This window comes from Haliotis rubra, unplaced genomic scaffold (genome assembly GCF_003918875.1).
Source record: "Haliotis rubra isolate DU_JTF1 unplaced genomic scaffold, ASM391887v1 Scf105, whole genome shotgun sequence".
NCBI classification, from domain to species: Eukaryota; Metazoa; Mollusca; class Gastropoda; order Lepetellida; family Haliotidae; genus Haliotis; species Haliotis rubra.
The window spans coordinates 1,538,629-1,557,135 of NW_025764948.1; the positions used below are offsets into that span (position 1 = coordinate 1,538,629).

At 37.8% G+C, this 18,507-nt stretch overlaps 1 protein-coding gene across 1 annotated transcript in view; it reads right to left on the minus strand.

The window, feature by feature from the left end:
• The window catches only part of LOC124276129 (sperm-tail PG-rich repeat-containing protein 2-like), a 97,421-nt gene that overhangs the window by 61,346 nt on the left and 17,568 nt on the right, over window positions 1-18,507 (minus strand). The window contains exons 7-9 of the mRNA XM_046711801.1: window positions 13,706-13,819; window positions 13,416-13,575; window positions 11,520-11,773 (exon numbers count right to left, since the gene is read on the minus strand). Of these exons, the coding sequence (XP_046567757.1) occupies window positions 11,520-11,773; window positions 13,416-13,575; window positions 13,706-13,819 (528 nt within the window). The remainder of the gene's footprint in view (window positions 1-11,519; window positions 11,774-13,415; window positions 13,576-13,705; window positions 13,820-18,507) is intronic.

Here is an 18,507-nt window from a genome sequence, read left to right on the forward strand (position 1 = left end):
ATACTAGCATAACAATCTTTACATGTGGCCTCCTAAGACAACAAGCAGAAACACAGGTTCTCAAAATTCCTACCCGCTCAACAGCATTTCAAATTAAGCGTGAAAGTGAATAATGTGAACAGCAGACAACAACCAGACCCAATGATCCAACAAAATAGTTTCCACTGGGCATAAAGGGCAGAACAGCAAAGAAAAAAACTGTATATGAGTAGATCAGTGGAAATCAGTGTTGACGCCAGGTGATTGTGAAAACCTTACAAATCACCTGCCCTACCGGTATCCTCACACAAACAATCTGCTTTAAACAGTGAGTTTTTGTTGGATGCCTGATGCCACACCAAAGTACTCCTGCCAGGCATCGGTGGCCTGTTCACAAACCAGACAATCACAAGTTCTCTTGTGATAATCATATCGTTGAAACCTTACATTCAAATACAATGAGGTGTCCCCCGCCGTGATATTGCTGGAATATTGCTAAAAGCGGCGTAAAACTCAACTCAGTCAGTCAGTCAGTCAAATACAATGACAGAATACTGAAATTACTCCAAACTGTTGCTGAAATGTGAAAAAGTATTAACAAATAAACATATTGCCATGATGACACAACCAAAACAATGATTACATTGACTGTCAGAAAGACGTACATAGGATAAAACGTTTATCATCGAGTCACCGATATAGTGATCCAAACATATCTTTAACCATCCTACTGACATCCATAAACCCTAGTGACTGCATACATACATTTCGGCATTCCATTTATGGATTATCTATTCACCATGACAAGCTGCACTACATCACTGCCAATACTGAAATATACAAGCGTACATAGCATTCGATAGCAGCAGTAATTCCATTGTAGAGTGGCCTCCGAGGACAAGGAATCATTGTAAATTACAGGGATGTATTGGTATATCATTACCACTTATCCCAACTGTCCAGGTGACATGAACAGCTAGTCTCGCAGGGACCATTCACAGGCTGCAGGTTCTAGCCAGGCCCAATTACATACAATGAATCACCTTTTCATCGATGAAATTAACACTTGAAAAGTACGCGGCTAAAAGGCTCATCTATCTGTGATGTAGGTAGCTGTCAGATTGACATTGTCAGGCTGTGAGAAGGTCAATAACGGTACTTATACAGTATGTATGCACAACTTATTAACCTTCGTGGAGTTTCTAATGGATTAAATGCTCCAATTAAGCTGACACTTAACAGACTCCCTTGTTATCAAAACAGGTATCAGATAGATTAACTTAACGTAAAAGTCAATGTGTGTGTGCGTTTCAGAGAGAAAACATGCATGTTGAACCTGAATTTCATGTTGATAGAAATATGACAAAAAAACTTCAAAGGGGAGTAACTCCAGCTTATTTCTCTTAACAGTGAGTTGATTTCAACAATTTGAATATTTATGTGTGAAATTTAATATTTTAAAAATTATGTATTTGTTTATGATAATTTATTTAATCAAGAAATTTATTTGTCCCATTCTATCAATACAAAGACATCTATGCATAATTCAAATTTTGGCAATAACACTTTTCAAATAAATTTTATGAACTTAGAAGTTAGATATGTCTTAACAGTTTAATGAAGGCAATGTATCACACCTTTGTGAAATTCAAATCATGCACAATGATTTCTGATTTCCTTTATGGCAATCAAAATCCACTATCGGATAACAGATTAGCTTCAGGAAGAGACTGGAGTGGTATCCACGGAAAATGTGTTACTCAATCGATGGCATACAATACCGACTCGGTCAGCTTGGAGTGCTTAGCTGACAAGAAACGTCTCAACTTCTGAAATGTGCGTTAATTATCCAAACATGACTGGGAGAGTACAGGTGGTATATTTCATCAGGAAAACGTCTTCAAACAAAACCTAATCAGATGGGCCAACATCGGAGACGCAAATTTACTTTCCATCCCCTACCTGCTTTCTACTTAACATCGAGTCAACACCCTGTCCTTGCCTGGAGATGTCCGTGAAATCAGATAGGCAAACTAGACAATGCCAGACAAAACCTACATTATGCAAAACACAAAGGGTTGATAGGGATAAGTACACTGTAATTGAAATCAACACCATCGTTCATATCAGTGTCAGGGACTGGACACCGGAGAAATCAGTTTCATACATTTACAAACAATTCACCTGTCATTGAAACAACCTCCAAATGACTAATAAAGTAAACAACGTCTTGTGTTTACACTTCTTGACACCTGAAGGGATGACCTGGCTGATCAATGTGGATAACTTATAACATAATTTGAGAACCTAAACAGAAATTTATATTGTATTCTGCTATTATTTTCTCCATATATAACAAATTTCATTGTTGTACATCAGTGTAGATAAAGTTTCCTGTACTAAATTACTCCAGTTTCATTTGTTTGATTTCTGTCCATATTGACACGGAACTCCTGTCTATTATTCTGCTGACAGGGGTTGCTGTAAATTCTCAATGCCCCCCACCTGAGTAAAGACAGGCTTTCCTTTAAACACTGCACCCTTGTCAGAATGCATCACGTTTACAATATAGGGAAGGAAACATGTGGTAAAGTTTGAGCTCATACTCAAAGTTCATGAAATATATTGTACAAGTGTCATAAAAGTGTAGAGTTTTGAGAATGAAATAAGTGTAGGGTCCTCTGATACCCTAACTTGTCATTCTGATCTGATGGTTGACAAAAGAAAGTGATAGTGTCCATGACATCTTCAGTTTAGTTAGATACATTCCCAATTTGGGACATGCTTAGTCAGATACCTACCCTTCACCCCAGCTGAATGTACCCCACCCCCTAAGCCCAGCTGAATGTACCCCACCTCCTAAGCCCAGCTGAATGTACCCCAACCCCTCATCCCAGATGAATATACCCATTCCACCCCCTCATCCCAGCTGAATGTACCCATTCCGCCCCCTCACCCCAGCTGAATATACCCTTCCACCCCCTAACCCCAGCTGAATGTACCCCACCCCTCATCCCAGATGAATATACCCATTCCACCCCCTCATCCCAGCTGAATGTACTCATTCCACCCCTTCACCCCAGCTGAATGTACCCCACCCCTTCACCCCAGCTGAATGTACCCATTCCACCCCCACCCAAGCTGAATGTACCCATTCCACCCCTCATCCCAGCTGAATGTACTCATTCCACCCCTTCACCCCAGCTGAATGTACCCCACCCCCACCCCAGCTGAATGGACCCATTCCACCCCCTCATCCCAGCTGAATGTACCCATTCCACCCCTCACCCCAGCTGAATGTACCCATTCCACCCCTTCACCCCAGCTGAATGTACCCATTCCACCCCTTCACCCCAGCTGAATGTACCCATTCCACCCCTTCACCCTAGCTGAATGTACCCATTCCACCCCCTCATCCCAGCTGAATGTACTCATTCCACCCCTTCACCCCAGCTGAATGTACCCATTCCACCCCCTTCACCCCAGCTGAATGTACCCCACCCATTTCCGACCCCTGCTGAATGTACACCTCCTGCTGAATGTCACCCCCCCCCACACACACACACACACTTGCCCAAGCTGGATGTATCCACCCTTCACCCTCACCCCAGCTGATTGTACTTCTCACCTTCAATACTATCATAGCTACTACATCCAAGTTGAATCACAATATTTCAGCTGAAAATCTGTGCACTTCAACTCCCTGTCCCTTTCACATCCCATAAGTGGTTCTCCACCTTGCCTTCCACTCCTTCAAACCCCTTCACACCCTCCCCCTCCATGCATCCTACCTTATGCCACCCCTTCCTATCCCCTTCACGCCCCTAATCCCCAACCCCAAAACCTTCAAACACTCCTTGCAATCACATCAAACCACATCCAATCAGCCCCAATAAGCAACTAACCCTTCCACATGCGACATAATCATCCTTTAACCCTGCAATCACTCCGCTGTTTGTAACCCCATCAGTCACAACATATCCTGCACCACCCTGGCCCCACCCAACCCCCTCCCTTCATCCACTGCTAGGTCCCAAGACACCAGACAAATGTTGTCTTTCCTTGAGACAATCCAAGTCAGTGTTGTATATTTATAGACCAATCCCTGCTGACTTCTCCCCCAGCCTGGAGACTGCAGTATTGAAATAATAGCTTAAACTTCATTGAAATCATATCATTATTCATGACTTCAAGATTCCACAAAACCTTACGTGGCTGGAGCCAAATGATGGCAGCGGGCCCCTGGTGTGAACTGCGTTTTAAAACTTAATTTCAATGTGACAGAAAGCGATGACGAAAACCATTTGACTTGGGTCGCGCCAACAAAACTTGGCGTTATCGTTCCCTGATGTACAATTGTTATCCATTTTGGACCAGTTTCGATGATTTCACTCTCGTTCAGAATGCATTTCATTCGGCAGAAATGGATGAAACATTTCTTGACAAAACCTGCAGACAAACTCATGGGGATAACTCCCATCAGAGGATTAACTTAAACATCAAAACAATTGTCCTCCAACATGGAGGCTAAAGTGAGCGATATTTTGTAGGCACGCTTAGCAGCTGGGCAGGCATGGTTACCAGTTATACTGTGTTCAAGACAACTATAGTTCCTGCATTGAAGCACAAACGTACCAGGTATATTATGTTCGCACATTCTGGTTTTTATAACTATACAAATGTATTTGCATTTTGGGACCAAAAATTTTACATTTCCAATATTGATTACATAAGAGACCAATACTCAAAACAATATTACAACAAAACATGTGACAGGACAACTATTAATACATAAAGTTCATATCTGACATTTATATGGATACAGAAAACAGACATTTCAAAATATTTTTTTCATTTATACTCCCTTTACCATGATTCAAAACTGATGGTATTGACTTTTTAATTAAAGGGTAATAGCACTTTTATAGCAAATATGGTCAGTTTTTCTTTCCTTCCAAACAATAGCAATGAAATTGGGGAAAAAGTCAATGAACATAAAAAGTAGGAAATCCTCATTAAAGGATTATCAGTCGCAATCAAGTAGCATATGGAGATCCTTGTCACAAGCCTGCTGTCAACCATGGACAGCTACCATGGACCATCTACATGATTATGCAACAAAAGAACTGATATGATCTAACTGGGTTCTAATGAGTACCTTCATACAGGAACAACTTCCCCATCCTTCTTCCTGTCACAATTAAACTAATACCCATAATTTGATGTAAGTTATACTACCATACAGACAACTATTTCCAGGAATGGGATTAGTGTGGAAACCTCAGATGGAATAATTTTAAGCAGATGGTAAGACATGATTTATGGCCATAATCTTTCTGCTTCGCTCATGAGTTGCCCCAGGGGGTATGGAGGGGGAAAAGGGCGTGGCCTGTCAGTGGTTTGTCAGCAGGGGCTTTGGAGAACAATACCATCAAATGTATGCAGCCACGTGTTTTGAATCTGTATCATTTTCGGTTTTGCAGTGATCATGTTTACCTGATAACATCTCCTGATTAATACAATGAACTGGGCACCTTCAGATGAAGTATGCAGACAGGACATACATTTGATGCTTGATTGATTCTGAACGTGAAATCAATTTTGATTGAGAATGACCACGGATAGTTCATTTTCATTCAGACGAATATGTTGACTAATTCAATGACAAATAATTACCTAATTAACTAACGCACTCATTGGATACACTCCACTAATTTGCCACAGAAAATTCCTCTTTCAAGTCACCCAGAAAATTAAGCAATACATCAAAAACTTGTGAAAAATACATTTCAATTCTTCTGGATGGTCGAACCCAGGGAAGTCCCACACAGAGAACAACAGCTGTTATTAAATAAGGAAAGCATGGACTGTAGTATCAGATTACAAACCAACGCTACTAAAACACCGTGTCTCAGACCCTTAATTAAACCAAAATCAGTTTAGCAAATACAATCAAAGAGATACTTGTCTTTATTTTCATGAAAGAGTGATGGGATATAAAAATGAATATGATACTTTTTTAATGGAGTTAAAATATTGAAAAATAAACCACTCACTTAGATCAAAACAGCATAGTGAAACTAATATAATTGATTAAAAAATGATACAAATTCAACAATGAATGACACACTTTTCAACCATTATTATAAACTAAAGCAACAATGAAATCAATTTTCAGAAATTTAGAATTTGCCTTTTTAAAAGAATATTTGGAAGTTGTAAAAGTGTTTTTGATATCTCCCTGGTGCAGAACGAACTGGGTTTTGATATAATCAGTCACAACCAAAGCCTGTTAGGGGCAGTCTAAATGCCTCACAATTGCTGACTCATACAATACTATGAACGCACATTGATTTTTTCATCAATCATTCAATAAACAGCTTTTCGCCTGCTGTATCTTCAGTTTATGCTATTTCCGCCTGCCTGCCTTAATACTCACACGATAACATTAAATACTCCTGTCTTTGAACCTGCCAGTCAAGTGACTGATTGAGATTCAGGTTTGATGTAGTGATTTTGTTGATGTAATTAACTTTCACTGGTTACATCCCCAATTGCAGAAATTCATCCCCCAATTCCGTGACCTGAAAGGTCAGTGTGTGACCTCACTGCTCAACTTATGTCCAGCAAACTGACCACCAGATGGGCTGTCCAGTATGAAACTGACAGCACATTCAAGCAGGGTGCTAGCAGTTCAGATTAACACCTCTCACAAAAGATCAAATATATTGGGATTTAATCTGGTTACACTTTGAGCTTGAAGTGTCATTAATATCCAAGTATTGTCGTAGCAGCTGGTTTGCACAAGACAACATGAATTCCTGTTACAAAAGTAACACCACTTTGCTGTCCTGAGTGTAAGTCCGACTGCAAGTCAAGTGTTTGTCAACTCCCTGCCATCTTTACTAGATTAGCCTAACATTAATTAGCCAATTAGCTCATTATTTTAACCACTAGTCAATTTTCCCACCCTGATTTTGAAGGGGAAAGTCGAGTGACTAAAATATTCATGATGGAAAGAAAGATAGGAGGACCCTTAATCCAATTTGCTGGAACTGTTTTAAGACAATTACTAAATAGAAAAAACTATTTAAGACCCACTCTGGAAATAAAGGATGTCCTCTTGAATAAATCATAATCTGTTTTCTTGTTATTTCAAATGAGGCTTTAAAGAATCTAACTGATGTCTTTTTATGCCTTTTTCCATTAATACATATTTCAGAATTTTGTCACTTCAAATCTATTTACAAAACTAACAACACATATTTAAAAAGTACAAAATAAGAAGCAAAAACATACAAGGAAAGTAATTAAGACAGTTTATTCACAGATATTGTTAGAAAGTGGTTGAATGGCTTTGGGGAAATAGCTTATTTCTTCAAGTTAATTTTGTTCACTAACAAAGAGCCCTTGCAATCACAGCATTATGCTGGGCACATGCCTTCTAATTAGGATTTCTCAGTTGGCAGAGACCAGAAAGCAGTCCTCAAGTGCATGTCAGTTTTCCCCAACGACATGTTTTAGTTATTTTTTGAAGTTTGTAAATTCACTTTTCAATGGAAGACATCCCACACTTGAGAATCTAAACCTTTACGTTTTACAACAACAAATGAACAAACATATCTGGCAAGCTGTCTCATCCGTTTCACGTTTCTCCACAACATAGGAATCTGTTTCTTGCTGTATATCCACTTTTGAGTACTGTAACAATTAAAGTCAACTTAACTTCAACCAGTGCATTACATTAATTCAATATAGCCAACGATCCCATCAAAACCACATAAAGTATGTATTCTGGGCAGACAATTCGTCGAAAAACTAGGTCTCTCAATGAAAACAGGTAGAGTTTCAAAGCAAACTAAATTATCTGTAAGAAAAACAAGCCAATCGAGGGAACCTCCACATAACAACAGTTTAGTGGTAATCTAGATCTGTGTATCCACCAACCAAACAAGATGAGAATCCTGAAGAGGCTTGTCAGATTGTCGAGCCAGAGTAAAGCTACCCAGAAATTAGCCCCCAACCCTGAAACAAGCCAGCTGGATACCCCTCTTCTTCATCAATAAATTACCTGCTCTCTTGGCTAAAATAAAAGGTGGTCTGTTTGCAGGGAAGCTTCTAATTACACCAACAACCCCTAGCTGTGAGGAGCTTGACAAGAGATAAGATTTCTAGACTGGGGGACAATCAATGATTGTAACATGTGACTGGTGGTTGGTAAGCTGCCATATCTGCACTTTGGAGTGTCAAACAAGATTCTTGGTGACATCCAACAGAAAACAGCTTTGTCTTTTTGTTTACAGATTTCAGGCAGTGGCTTGAAATGCTTATTGAAGATGGCTGGTTCAACTCCCATCATTTTCCCCCTCTTTTAACTTTGCCCAGAGTTCCATCAAGTCTGTGTAGGAGGCAGGCTTCCTCTGAGATACAGATTGATTCACAAATTGAAGAGTATGTCTGCTCTGTGAAGACATGATTCCAAGTGACTGGAGCGGCATGTTTCAGGGTGGGGTTTCCCTCAGCTTGCTGTGGGCTTGTGGATGTTGACAATCTTCCCTCAGCCTTATATCAATCATTGACAACCCTAATCACACACAAACTACGCCTTCCTCCACATGCCTAATGTGGAATAGCTTAAAAGGATCAAGGCTGAAGTTTGTTCTTGCTCTGGATGAATTAAAGAAAAACCAGCCTTTTTATGTCAAAACACATGTGTTTCCACACACACCAATCAGTCATCCACCTATCCCTCCTGAGCCACACAGCAGAGTGAAGGTCTCAGTCATACCACAGTTAAAACAGTCTCCATCCCCAACATGGCTCTAGCACATGCTGTTATATACTTACAGTGTTCTTAGGTTTTCCTAGTCCTTATGTCTTAGTTTTACACTGACATCTCCAATGTACTGCAATAATTATTATACTACAGTCCATATGGGTGTAACTCCAAACTATGTGTTAGAATAGAATAGAATAGAATAGAATAGAATAGAATAGAATAGAATAGAATAGAATAGAATAGAATAGAATAGAATAGAATAGAATAGAATAGAATAGAATAGAATAGAATAGAATAGAATAATACTTTAAGTTTAATGCCTTTTCAGGAATTTGTGTTACATCAGCAGAGCTACTGACACATCAGAGAGATACATACATATTTACATAAATTCATTGACTTAGGTATCTTCACATTTGTTTAAAAGAGATATGGTACTTGGAATAAAGGATGTACGGGCTCTTAGTATTTACAGTTGGAACTTTGTAGCAGTAGCCTGAAGGGAGGAAGTTGTATTCCGAATTTATGTAGTGAGTATGGTCAGATATGATTTTGACAGCTTGATTCACGATTTGCCGCTCATATATTGATGATAAACATTCAAATCTGACTCCAGCAATTTTACTTGCAGTGTTAACAATTTTGTCTATTTTAGATTTGAGATGAACTGAGAGAGACCCAGACCAACAATGGAAGGAAAATGTTAAAATACTCTGAATAAATGCTGAATTAAAAGATGACATCACAGATGGGTTAACCCGTGAAGGTCGCTGACTTGGTTGACACATGTCATCGGTTCCCAGTTGCGCAGATCGATGCTCATGCTGTTGATTACTGGATTGTCTGGTCCAGACTTAATTATTTACAGACCCTGAAGCAAATATATCAAGAAAGCCCGCCATATAGCTGGAATATTGCTGAGTGTGGCATAAAACTCAACTCACTCACTCACTCCAAACAATGTTCCTATGCAAAATATTGTTTCATCCCAAAGACAGTATGGACTGATGTTTGATGCTTCTATGAAACATACAAGAATGGTTTTTCAATGGTTACTTATTTGATATGTGTCTAATAGCTGTGTTTTTCACCTAAGGTTCACAGTGTTTTGGCAATTGTTTGCAACCTAATAGTGTTTGGAAGTTTTGTTGTCAAATCCAATATTCAAGTTAATACTTTCCACTGAACACAATTTCTTTAATATCTGACATTGAAAAAAAATATTAGACATTAACTGGTGGCGGAAATGGAGTTTGATGATATAGATTTAGTTCCTAACAATAAATTGACCATTTGAGAATATTTTGAATTAATAAAAACCACAAATAATCAGCATGAAATTTCTCTCAAATTTTGCATATATCACATGTGAAATATAAATTAACTCTTTCCTGACTTGAAATCTATTGTTTCATCATTTTGCCAGGAACCTTCCATCCCTTTAAGCATCATACACTGTTTTGATCTACGGTATGTTCTACAACACACAACCTGCCTGGTATCCCTATGACAATGTCCACAGACTCAGTTTCTTCATATTCTATAATAGCTTCTGACAAAAACGCCTGCAATGTGAGACTAACTTCTCCCAGTTGAGTCACGAAACCACATCCCATGATTACCTCTTCAAAGACCTCATCCTCCCCCTCCACTCGCCCTTCTTATCCATCACAATACTGGGGACACATATGTCATACATTCACACCATTTCCACAATTTCCATGGCAATCAAATATCTTCTGCTTTTGCTTTGTTTCAAAACACATTTCATGGCGTCAACATATTTATCTGAGAAAATGATGTCTGAATTTTTCTACCTATGACCAAATGTTTAGCATTAACCTTTCAAAAGTCAGATTATCAAAGATCTTGACAAACCGAATGCTAACATGCAGGCGGACATGTGAAAGGCCATTCCTTGCACTTTCATGTGGAAGGTGATACCCCTACTTGTAAAAACTTTCTACTTCTAAACCGAAAAAATACAACTTTAAAGATTCCTTGCTGTGAAGCTCCAAACTTGAAGTTTATAAAAATAAAACTGTTTACCATAAATACATCTGTCCACCTATCATGGAAGGGAACCATGGTCGGAAGGATATACACTTTGATCCAGTGGGATACCTCAGCCTCAAATATGGGGATTCATATTGTTTAAGTTCAGTGTTTAAAATCAGACCCTATAATTGTTTAACCAGGTAGAGAAAAACCTGCAAGGCATACCTCATAAATAGACTGTTCATTGAGGAGACACAGGGCTCCAAGAAATGAGGAAAACTGTCTGACTCTGGGAAAGGGAAACATCAGAAGGTCTGATGAATCTCAACTTCTTGCCAGCCGTATTGTCTGATACCCAAGAACTCACAAGCTGGGACTATTTTTCAGAAACTTTGCCAAAAATTGGGTGTCACGTCAAACCGTTTTCATGGCAGGGTTAAGTTCCGACACTAGGGAAAATTCCCGTTGGACAGAAAGAAGAACAGCAGGTCTGGCAATAGTTGAATTTCTGTCAGATCTATTGTCTGGCAGGGAAAAATAAATTTCATCAATTCTGGGACATTGAGTCAAAATGCATGACTTGCACATGCATTTACTCCACATGCATTGCATTAACATCTGTACACAGCAACAAAATACTCATCCTCCATTTTGAAAGCCGCATTTCCTTGAGATTAAGCAGTAGATCAAGTCAGCTGACAACTAATTTTAAAAGAGAAAAAAAAAATGTAAGAAAATGGATTTAAAAAGAAACTAATCTTACCTTGACTGTGGCTTGAGGTTCAGTTAGCCGTGAGGTAACAGAGGCTAAGTTTGATGATAGTTGTTGGTAGCGACTCTGGAATGGTTTTTCTTTCATTTGGTAGTGGGCAGGGCCAGGTTTCTCCACCTCATCCTTCTTTGCAATGGCCTGGACTCTGGTGGATGTGGTCCCAAACACCCCTCGACGCGTACTCTCCAGATAGGCCTTCCTCATACTCTCAGCACCCATACCACCGATGTTGTACGCCCCGGGGCCTAGAATTACAAATTTTACATTCAGATTGAGTTTGAGCTTTAGGTAAGAAGTTGCTATTTCAAATTACAATGTAATTCAGATAATCTGAATCTAAGAGGAAAAGTTCAGGTTTTATACATAAAGGGAGATCACTCTGTACATATGTCTCATATATCCAGATGTTGGGTAATCCTCCCAATGGGAATAATATATATATTCATCTGGATAATAAGCAGTAATACAATAAAACTTTATTTAATATAATTTGAAGTTAAGATGTTGAAAAAACAAAACATGCACCTCACTGGCCTAAATAATACTCAAAAGTAACATATATTTATTTCCCTGCACCTGTATATGTACAGAAATAGTTCTGAATCTGGGTTTGAAATCTACAGTGACATTTACTGATTTGTACTAGCCTATCGTGTGCATTATCCACTAAATGTTTTCTATCCCCTTGAAATAAATAATGAGGGGATACATTAAGAATGAAAGATTTATACCAAGTGAACAGTGGATGTCAACACAGTGAAGTGCTTGTACCATGGCAGGATCTAAACGTTGCTCTGCTCCACATCTAGCCGGCAATGTTTGATTTATTACCCCAGTTCTTGTTTGTTAGCAGAGAACAACTGTTTGGGCAGCTCAGATTTCATATGTGCATACATTAACTTCCCATACACATTTGTTAAACAACTTCCCAACAAACATAATTTATGAAACTGTTCAATGTAAATCATCCAGTTGCAATATTCTACTTCCTGAAAGCACTGGTTATATGGTTAAACATGTGATTGGACATGGCATCATAGTACTACTGATGACTCTCATAACCCCTTTCTTCATCCCGACCAAGAGAATTATAGCACGTATTTACCTCCCAGCTGCTCAACACTAGTGTAAAATGAATGGGAGTGGATGCCGCAATCTGATTGGTTGAAAAATATCAGTTAATGTGACTCCAAGCCTGCAAATCTCCAGGAATATTCACTACATAGTCTCAATATGTCATATATCACAAATTGGAAAATATGCCATTTGGCAAAGGGATAAGAATTCTGTACCAATTATACAATGCTTTTAATTAATAAATATCAGAAAAACTTCCACTCAATCATTCTAGCACATAGTATTATAGTGGTAATACAGCAAATTATATCTGTTAGAAACTTGCAATGCGTATAATTTCAGTAAACATTTGAGAGTTTTGAGAATTGCAGGTAATGCTGAAGATGACTGGAATTTGTATTTGGAACCAATGGCGTAACACCACCAAATCTTAAAATACATTATGTTTATCTTCTCAGTGAATGTTAAACCAAACTTCAATACATTTCAATATTTAATGTTATGTTTCATTTTAACATCAAAATGATTCACTCAATGAAAGGAAAATAACATGATTCAACATTGAATATATTTACCAGTTATTTTTACCCTATTTACTTTTTCAATGTAATTTTTTTTTTTTTATTATTATTTGTAGCAAATGAATAATGATCATGTTATGCCTTCCAACTCAATTCCAATGAAATGCTTAGATCCATCAGACAAATTCTTCCTTCTTTACAACACTACACATCGTGACTCTCACTGTCAGGCATTCCAAACAAAGGGAGACAACTCTTGCCCAACAAGGATACAAGAGAGGGATTTTACCTGGTGTCTTCTTCACTGGTCCTTCAGTGTTGAAACGGACAGATGTCTGACCAAATGGGCTCCTCTTCAGTCCGGTCACACGCTTTAGAGAATCCAAGGCAGATCTTGGGTCATTGTACACCCCAGGAGCTGGAGTGATGGTCTTGAGCGGTTGAAATCTCTAAAATGAAGAAATAGATATTTTCTGTTAGATTTGCCTACCTCAATGAAGTTGTACAGTATTTTCAAAGCCTGCATGTTATCACTGACAACTAACCATGATTGTATGTTCAAACACCGGTTGTACCCACCTTTGATTGGGACATAAACGGCGGGTGTTCCACTTCAATTCCATCTGTGTTTATCTTCGGTTGTTGTATTTCAAACTGACCTTTTATCTCATATTTCCCTGGACCTGGTATTCCCTGAAAGTAAAACAAAATCTTTGTTGAAAAAATGAATGAAAACGATATGTACAAATAAACTTAATAAACAATAACATCAAAGATCTAAAGTGTTATCAAAGCATTAGAGATTTTGACATTTATTGCTATCAATAGTAACAGCCTTATTCATTAATGTAAATTTATATGCTAATAGCATGAGAGTGAAACACTGTTTATAGCACACTAAATTTGATTGTAAATTTTTCAAAGGGGTTCTGCATAGCAGGGGCTGCTCTGTTTCCAACACACAAGCCATTGAAAACAAATATTGTCGAAATGTCCACATGCAGATGTGATTCAATTTGTTTTGCATTCATAGCAACATTTTCAATTTGATTTCAAACTGTGATTTAAAATAAAAATCAAAACACTTCTCGTATATCAATTACCACTTATCCGCCAGGCTACTTGAATAATTAGCGAGCAGTTTTCTACCGCATGTTATATGGATGTCATAATTGGGGATTTATTACTGAAGCTTGAACTATAAAATGATAGCTCTCACAGTGCTTCGCCCTAAATCAAAGTGATATTACTTCTAAATGTGCACTATGACGAATTATCCGAGAGGAAAACTGTATGATTTGTGTCGGCCTCTCCTTCGCGTGTTTATTTATGGTCATGTGAATGCGCCATGATAAAGTATTGCCAGGGGGTATATAAAGTTGATGAGGAGAGACTGTGAGAAAAACCCAGTTCTACACTCTAGACTGGTCCCATGCTTATGGGCGATAATTGAAACCATATTTCACCAACAGAGAAAAAAACAACTGGCTAACAATAACCCCCTGTTCTTAAATAGCCAGAAAAAATAAATGGTGAAGTTTTATAAACTCAATGACACGACCCTACATCTACACACAATCTACACATCGACAATGCCCAGATCACTGTTTTCATCCTGAACAGCTGGACGGTGATTTCATAGACAAACATGTTGGTTATGCTTGCACATGTATTACAAATTCTGGATATTTTTTTAATAGATTTATGATTCAATTTCACAATGTGACATATTCCCCTGGAGGACTATGATGACACTTATCATTCAACGTATCCATGGTAACATAACCACACGCACAGTGACCTTGTTTTAAAATGTAGATTCCAATGTAAATATTATGGTGAAATTTGATAAGAAATAGAGCATGTCCCCTGCAATGAACATTTGTTGATAACAGAGTGTCAAAATATATACAGGGTAACATACTGCCAAAATGGCAAAGCGTCATTGACTTTTTATCAGCTGTTTATTTCCCTTAAATCTAACCCTGACTTCCATGGCAGTCGGGACAACTATGCTTTTAACCTCTTGTATATCACAGTGTAATGGATTCCGTAATAAACACATCAAACAATTTGTTGGAAATAAGATTTGCTGTGGACTTCTAGAAATTCTGACAAAAATCTACATTAAAAAAACCCACAGTTACATTTCTGGCCAGACTGATTCACAATTTCAATTAGCAGCATTATAACATCTGCAAATGAATTTGGTAAACTATGATAAAAGACATCAATCCCGTCCTGTCCTAATTGTCAGGAGCTTGTTAGTCAAGTCTGATTAAGGTTTTGGTGCTATCTAAACTTTCCACTCTGGTGGATGAAATCATCTTCTAGGTTTAACCATTTTTTCTTCATTTGTACCAGCATGTTCAGTTGGCAGGCTCTACTCAGTGTTATTTATAATTGGAAATATTTCTGGCTGTCAAAATGAACAAATTATCAGAGAATCTTTATACTACTGTTATGAGGAACAGTTGGCACCAAGATTTGACAAATATTCCTCTTGGAATGAGTGCGCACTGCCACAATATGGAGATCACACATTTGGATACCAACATGTCAGGGATTTGATTCCCGCAAATTATGCTGGAAATCTTTTGAGTGGCTTCACGTCACTTCATGGTCTTCAAAGAGTGTAAGAAGCACAATGAAAGAGAGACTTAATCGTGTAAATTGTGACTCATACATTCCTGACAACTAATCTGAAAATTATGATCTAATTATGGATGCAACTCCTCCAGACACAAGTGCCTAGGTCTAGGTTTCTTATGCCAGCGACTGCAGCTTCAACCCAGTCTTTACAGCGCCAGTTCCACCATCGGCGTGGAGACATAAATTTCATCTTCTAACATCAAACTAGTTCTTCTGACACGTAGTGGAATATTTAAGATAAATGTGGGATAAATCGAGTTATCTTGGTTGTAAATCTCAAGCTAAAAGTATTTTGCATAAAATGTGTAATTAGATGTACATTTCACCTAGGTAATAAATGCAAATATTAAAAGGAAATTGATTTGTCATTAAGTGTCAAATGGAAATGGTGTTTTCACAAGATTAGTGGTATGGTAATCAGTCCATGGATAGAACCCATAAAGTCAGACATAGCTGGAATGTTTCAGTTGGATCTAAACATGTAGCGACTGGGTAGTAATTATAACACTTTTTCATGATACCACCACCACTTCCCAATGATCGGTTTGTGCAAGTGGGTGCAGACCGAAATAATGTTCAAATTAAGAAAATAATAATTTGAAAATACAGAACTGGGAACCTTGGCCTCATATAGTTGTGATGGAAACTGGCATCTCCTTTTCTTTGGTTGTGTCATTATCTCGTGAGCCCCTCTCACTGGCACTGCTCTAATCTCCTCCTAATAAATGACCACTTCCTCACACCAAAAACTGTCCTCAGTAAGGAAAGAATTTATTAAATTTTGAAAAAGTTGAAACCTGAACCCAGAAAAATATCATACCATAAAGCTTGTAAAAGAGGAGATATGCAGGGAAAACAAGGAAATGAACCTTGGAATGACATTGCTAGGGATGGAAACATGGACATTCTGCTCTGTGGGCAGAGGCTATCTCCACTGGACCATGGAGGCAGTTGGAATAAAACACATCATATGAAGAAAAACATCAGCATTTTTTAATATAATCACACTTTTGAAGAACTTAGGGAGGAAAAGGAACAAAAACTCAAAGATCTTTAAAAATGATTAATTTTGTTCCATCTTAATTACATTTTAATATGCAATGCTGTTTATATATATTACCAGTGAAGTTTAACCTTCTTGAGGAATCCAATTCATTGGACTTACTAAGAGGCTCTTAAAATCACTCCAAAACAACATCATGTCCAACTACACTTGTTTTGAACACACATTGCCTCTCTGCCCATAACTTAATTTTGTCTTTAAGTGTTTTCGTTTGAATGAACATAAATACACACAATCACTCCCATGTGTGATGCTGGTGATGTTTATTATGACTAAAAGGGCGATGGCTATAAAGGGCCTCATCATATATGTGGATTTATTTCAGAAAAAATAAACTCCTTGAAGATACTTATAAGATGCTACCGATTCCATCTTATCCCTGAATGCATCTTGTGAAGAAGAATTAGATTATTTAGGTTCAGGTCTGCAAGTTTATTATAACAGAAACATGCATCCCTTGGCTAAATCAGAATATATTTAAAAGAAATATACATATTTTTGGTCTGATGTCAGGAAAGATATCATGGAATTTGATAGCTATATAGAGATACATAGAAGTTTATATACACACATATATTGAAATAAACAACAAAATTGACTTCACAATTTCTTTCATGTAAGTATTTTTGCAGAAATATACACAATAATTTTAAAATATTTACACAAGTGTAGAATCAAAATAAAAGTTCAGAGCTGTAGGGTCTACATCTTGTATTTGAGGGTAGATGAATGACTTTTAAAGATTCCCTGGAACCCGGGGGGACTAGATGATAGAATAAGGAGACACAGCAGCCAAAGAACATATTAAACAGAAGGGATCTGCCCCTTGCACATAAACACTTCTCTCAAGGAGGGGGTGGATTAACCTTTATCAGCTGAGTGCAGATAGCTATTTAAAGTTGCTGTTTGTTTATGATAGTTCATGGTTTCGACCCTATAAATTTTGTGCCACAGATTAAAATACCTTTGTACTGAGTAAGTTGGTGATCCCAGCAACTGGATATTTTCAAAATGTTGCCCAGGTGTGTTTAGATGATAAATGGAGTTAAAAGTCATATTTCATGTTAATGTCTGTGCTGTTGACTGAAGCATTTCATATTCATTTTTTACATTTTAGACAAACGTTACAATTAAAATATACATTTTAACTATTTAAAGGTTGGAATAGTTGTGTCTTGATGTATTTGTGACTCATGTGACCATGAAGACAAAACAAAAAACCATGTCAGTCATGCAGCCCTTCCCCTAGTCTGTCGTACAGACCCTGAAGCAAATATATCCAAGAAAGCCCACGCAAGTCTAGAAAATGTGGCAAGTCTAGATTTCCTCAGCTCTGAAAATGAAGAAAGTCTCAGGGCTCCTTTTCATTATATATATTTTTTTTTTACTATGAACTTTTTTCAGTAAAATATGTTCATTTCAGAGACTAGTTGTTAGTCTACCCTTCCCCCTCCCCATGATATATCAGAAGGGTGATGGCGAAGCCCCCAGATTCATCTTCATATTTGTGACTGGTATCGGCCAGGATGGAGGGACACTTGTTAAAACCATTGTTTAAACTTTTTTAAATGACCTGCTATGTACTTGGTTTGATAAATGAATTTTTGTAGTTCATATACAGAAATTTGTCTGTGTTGAACTGAAAATTTCAAAACAACAATGTACA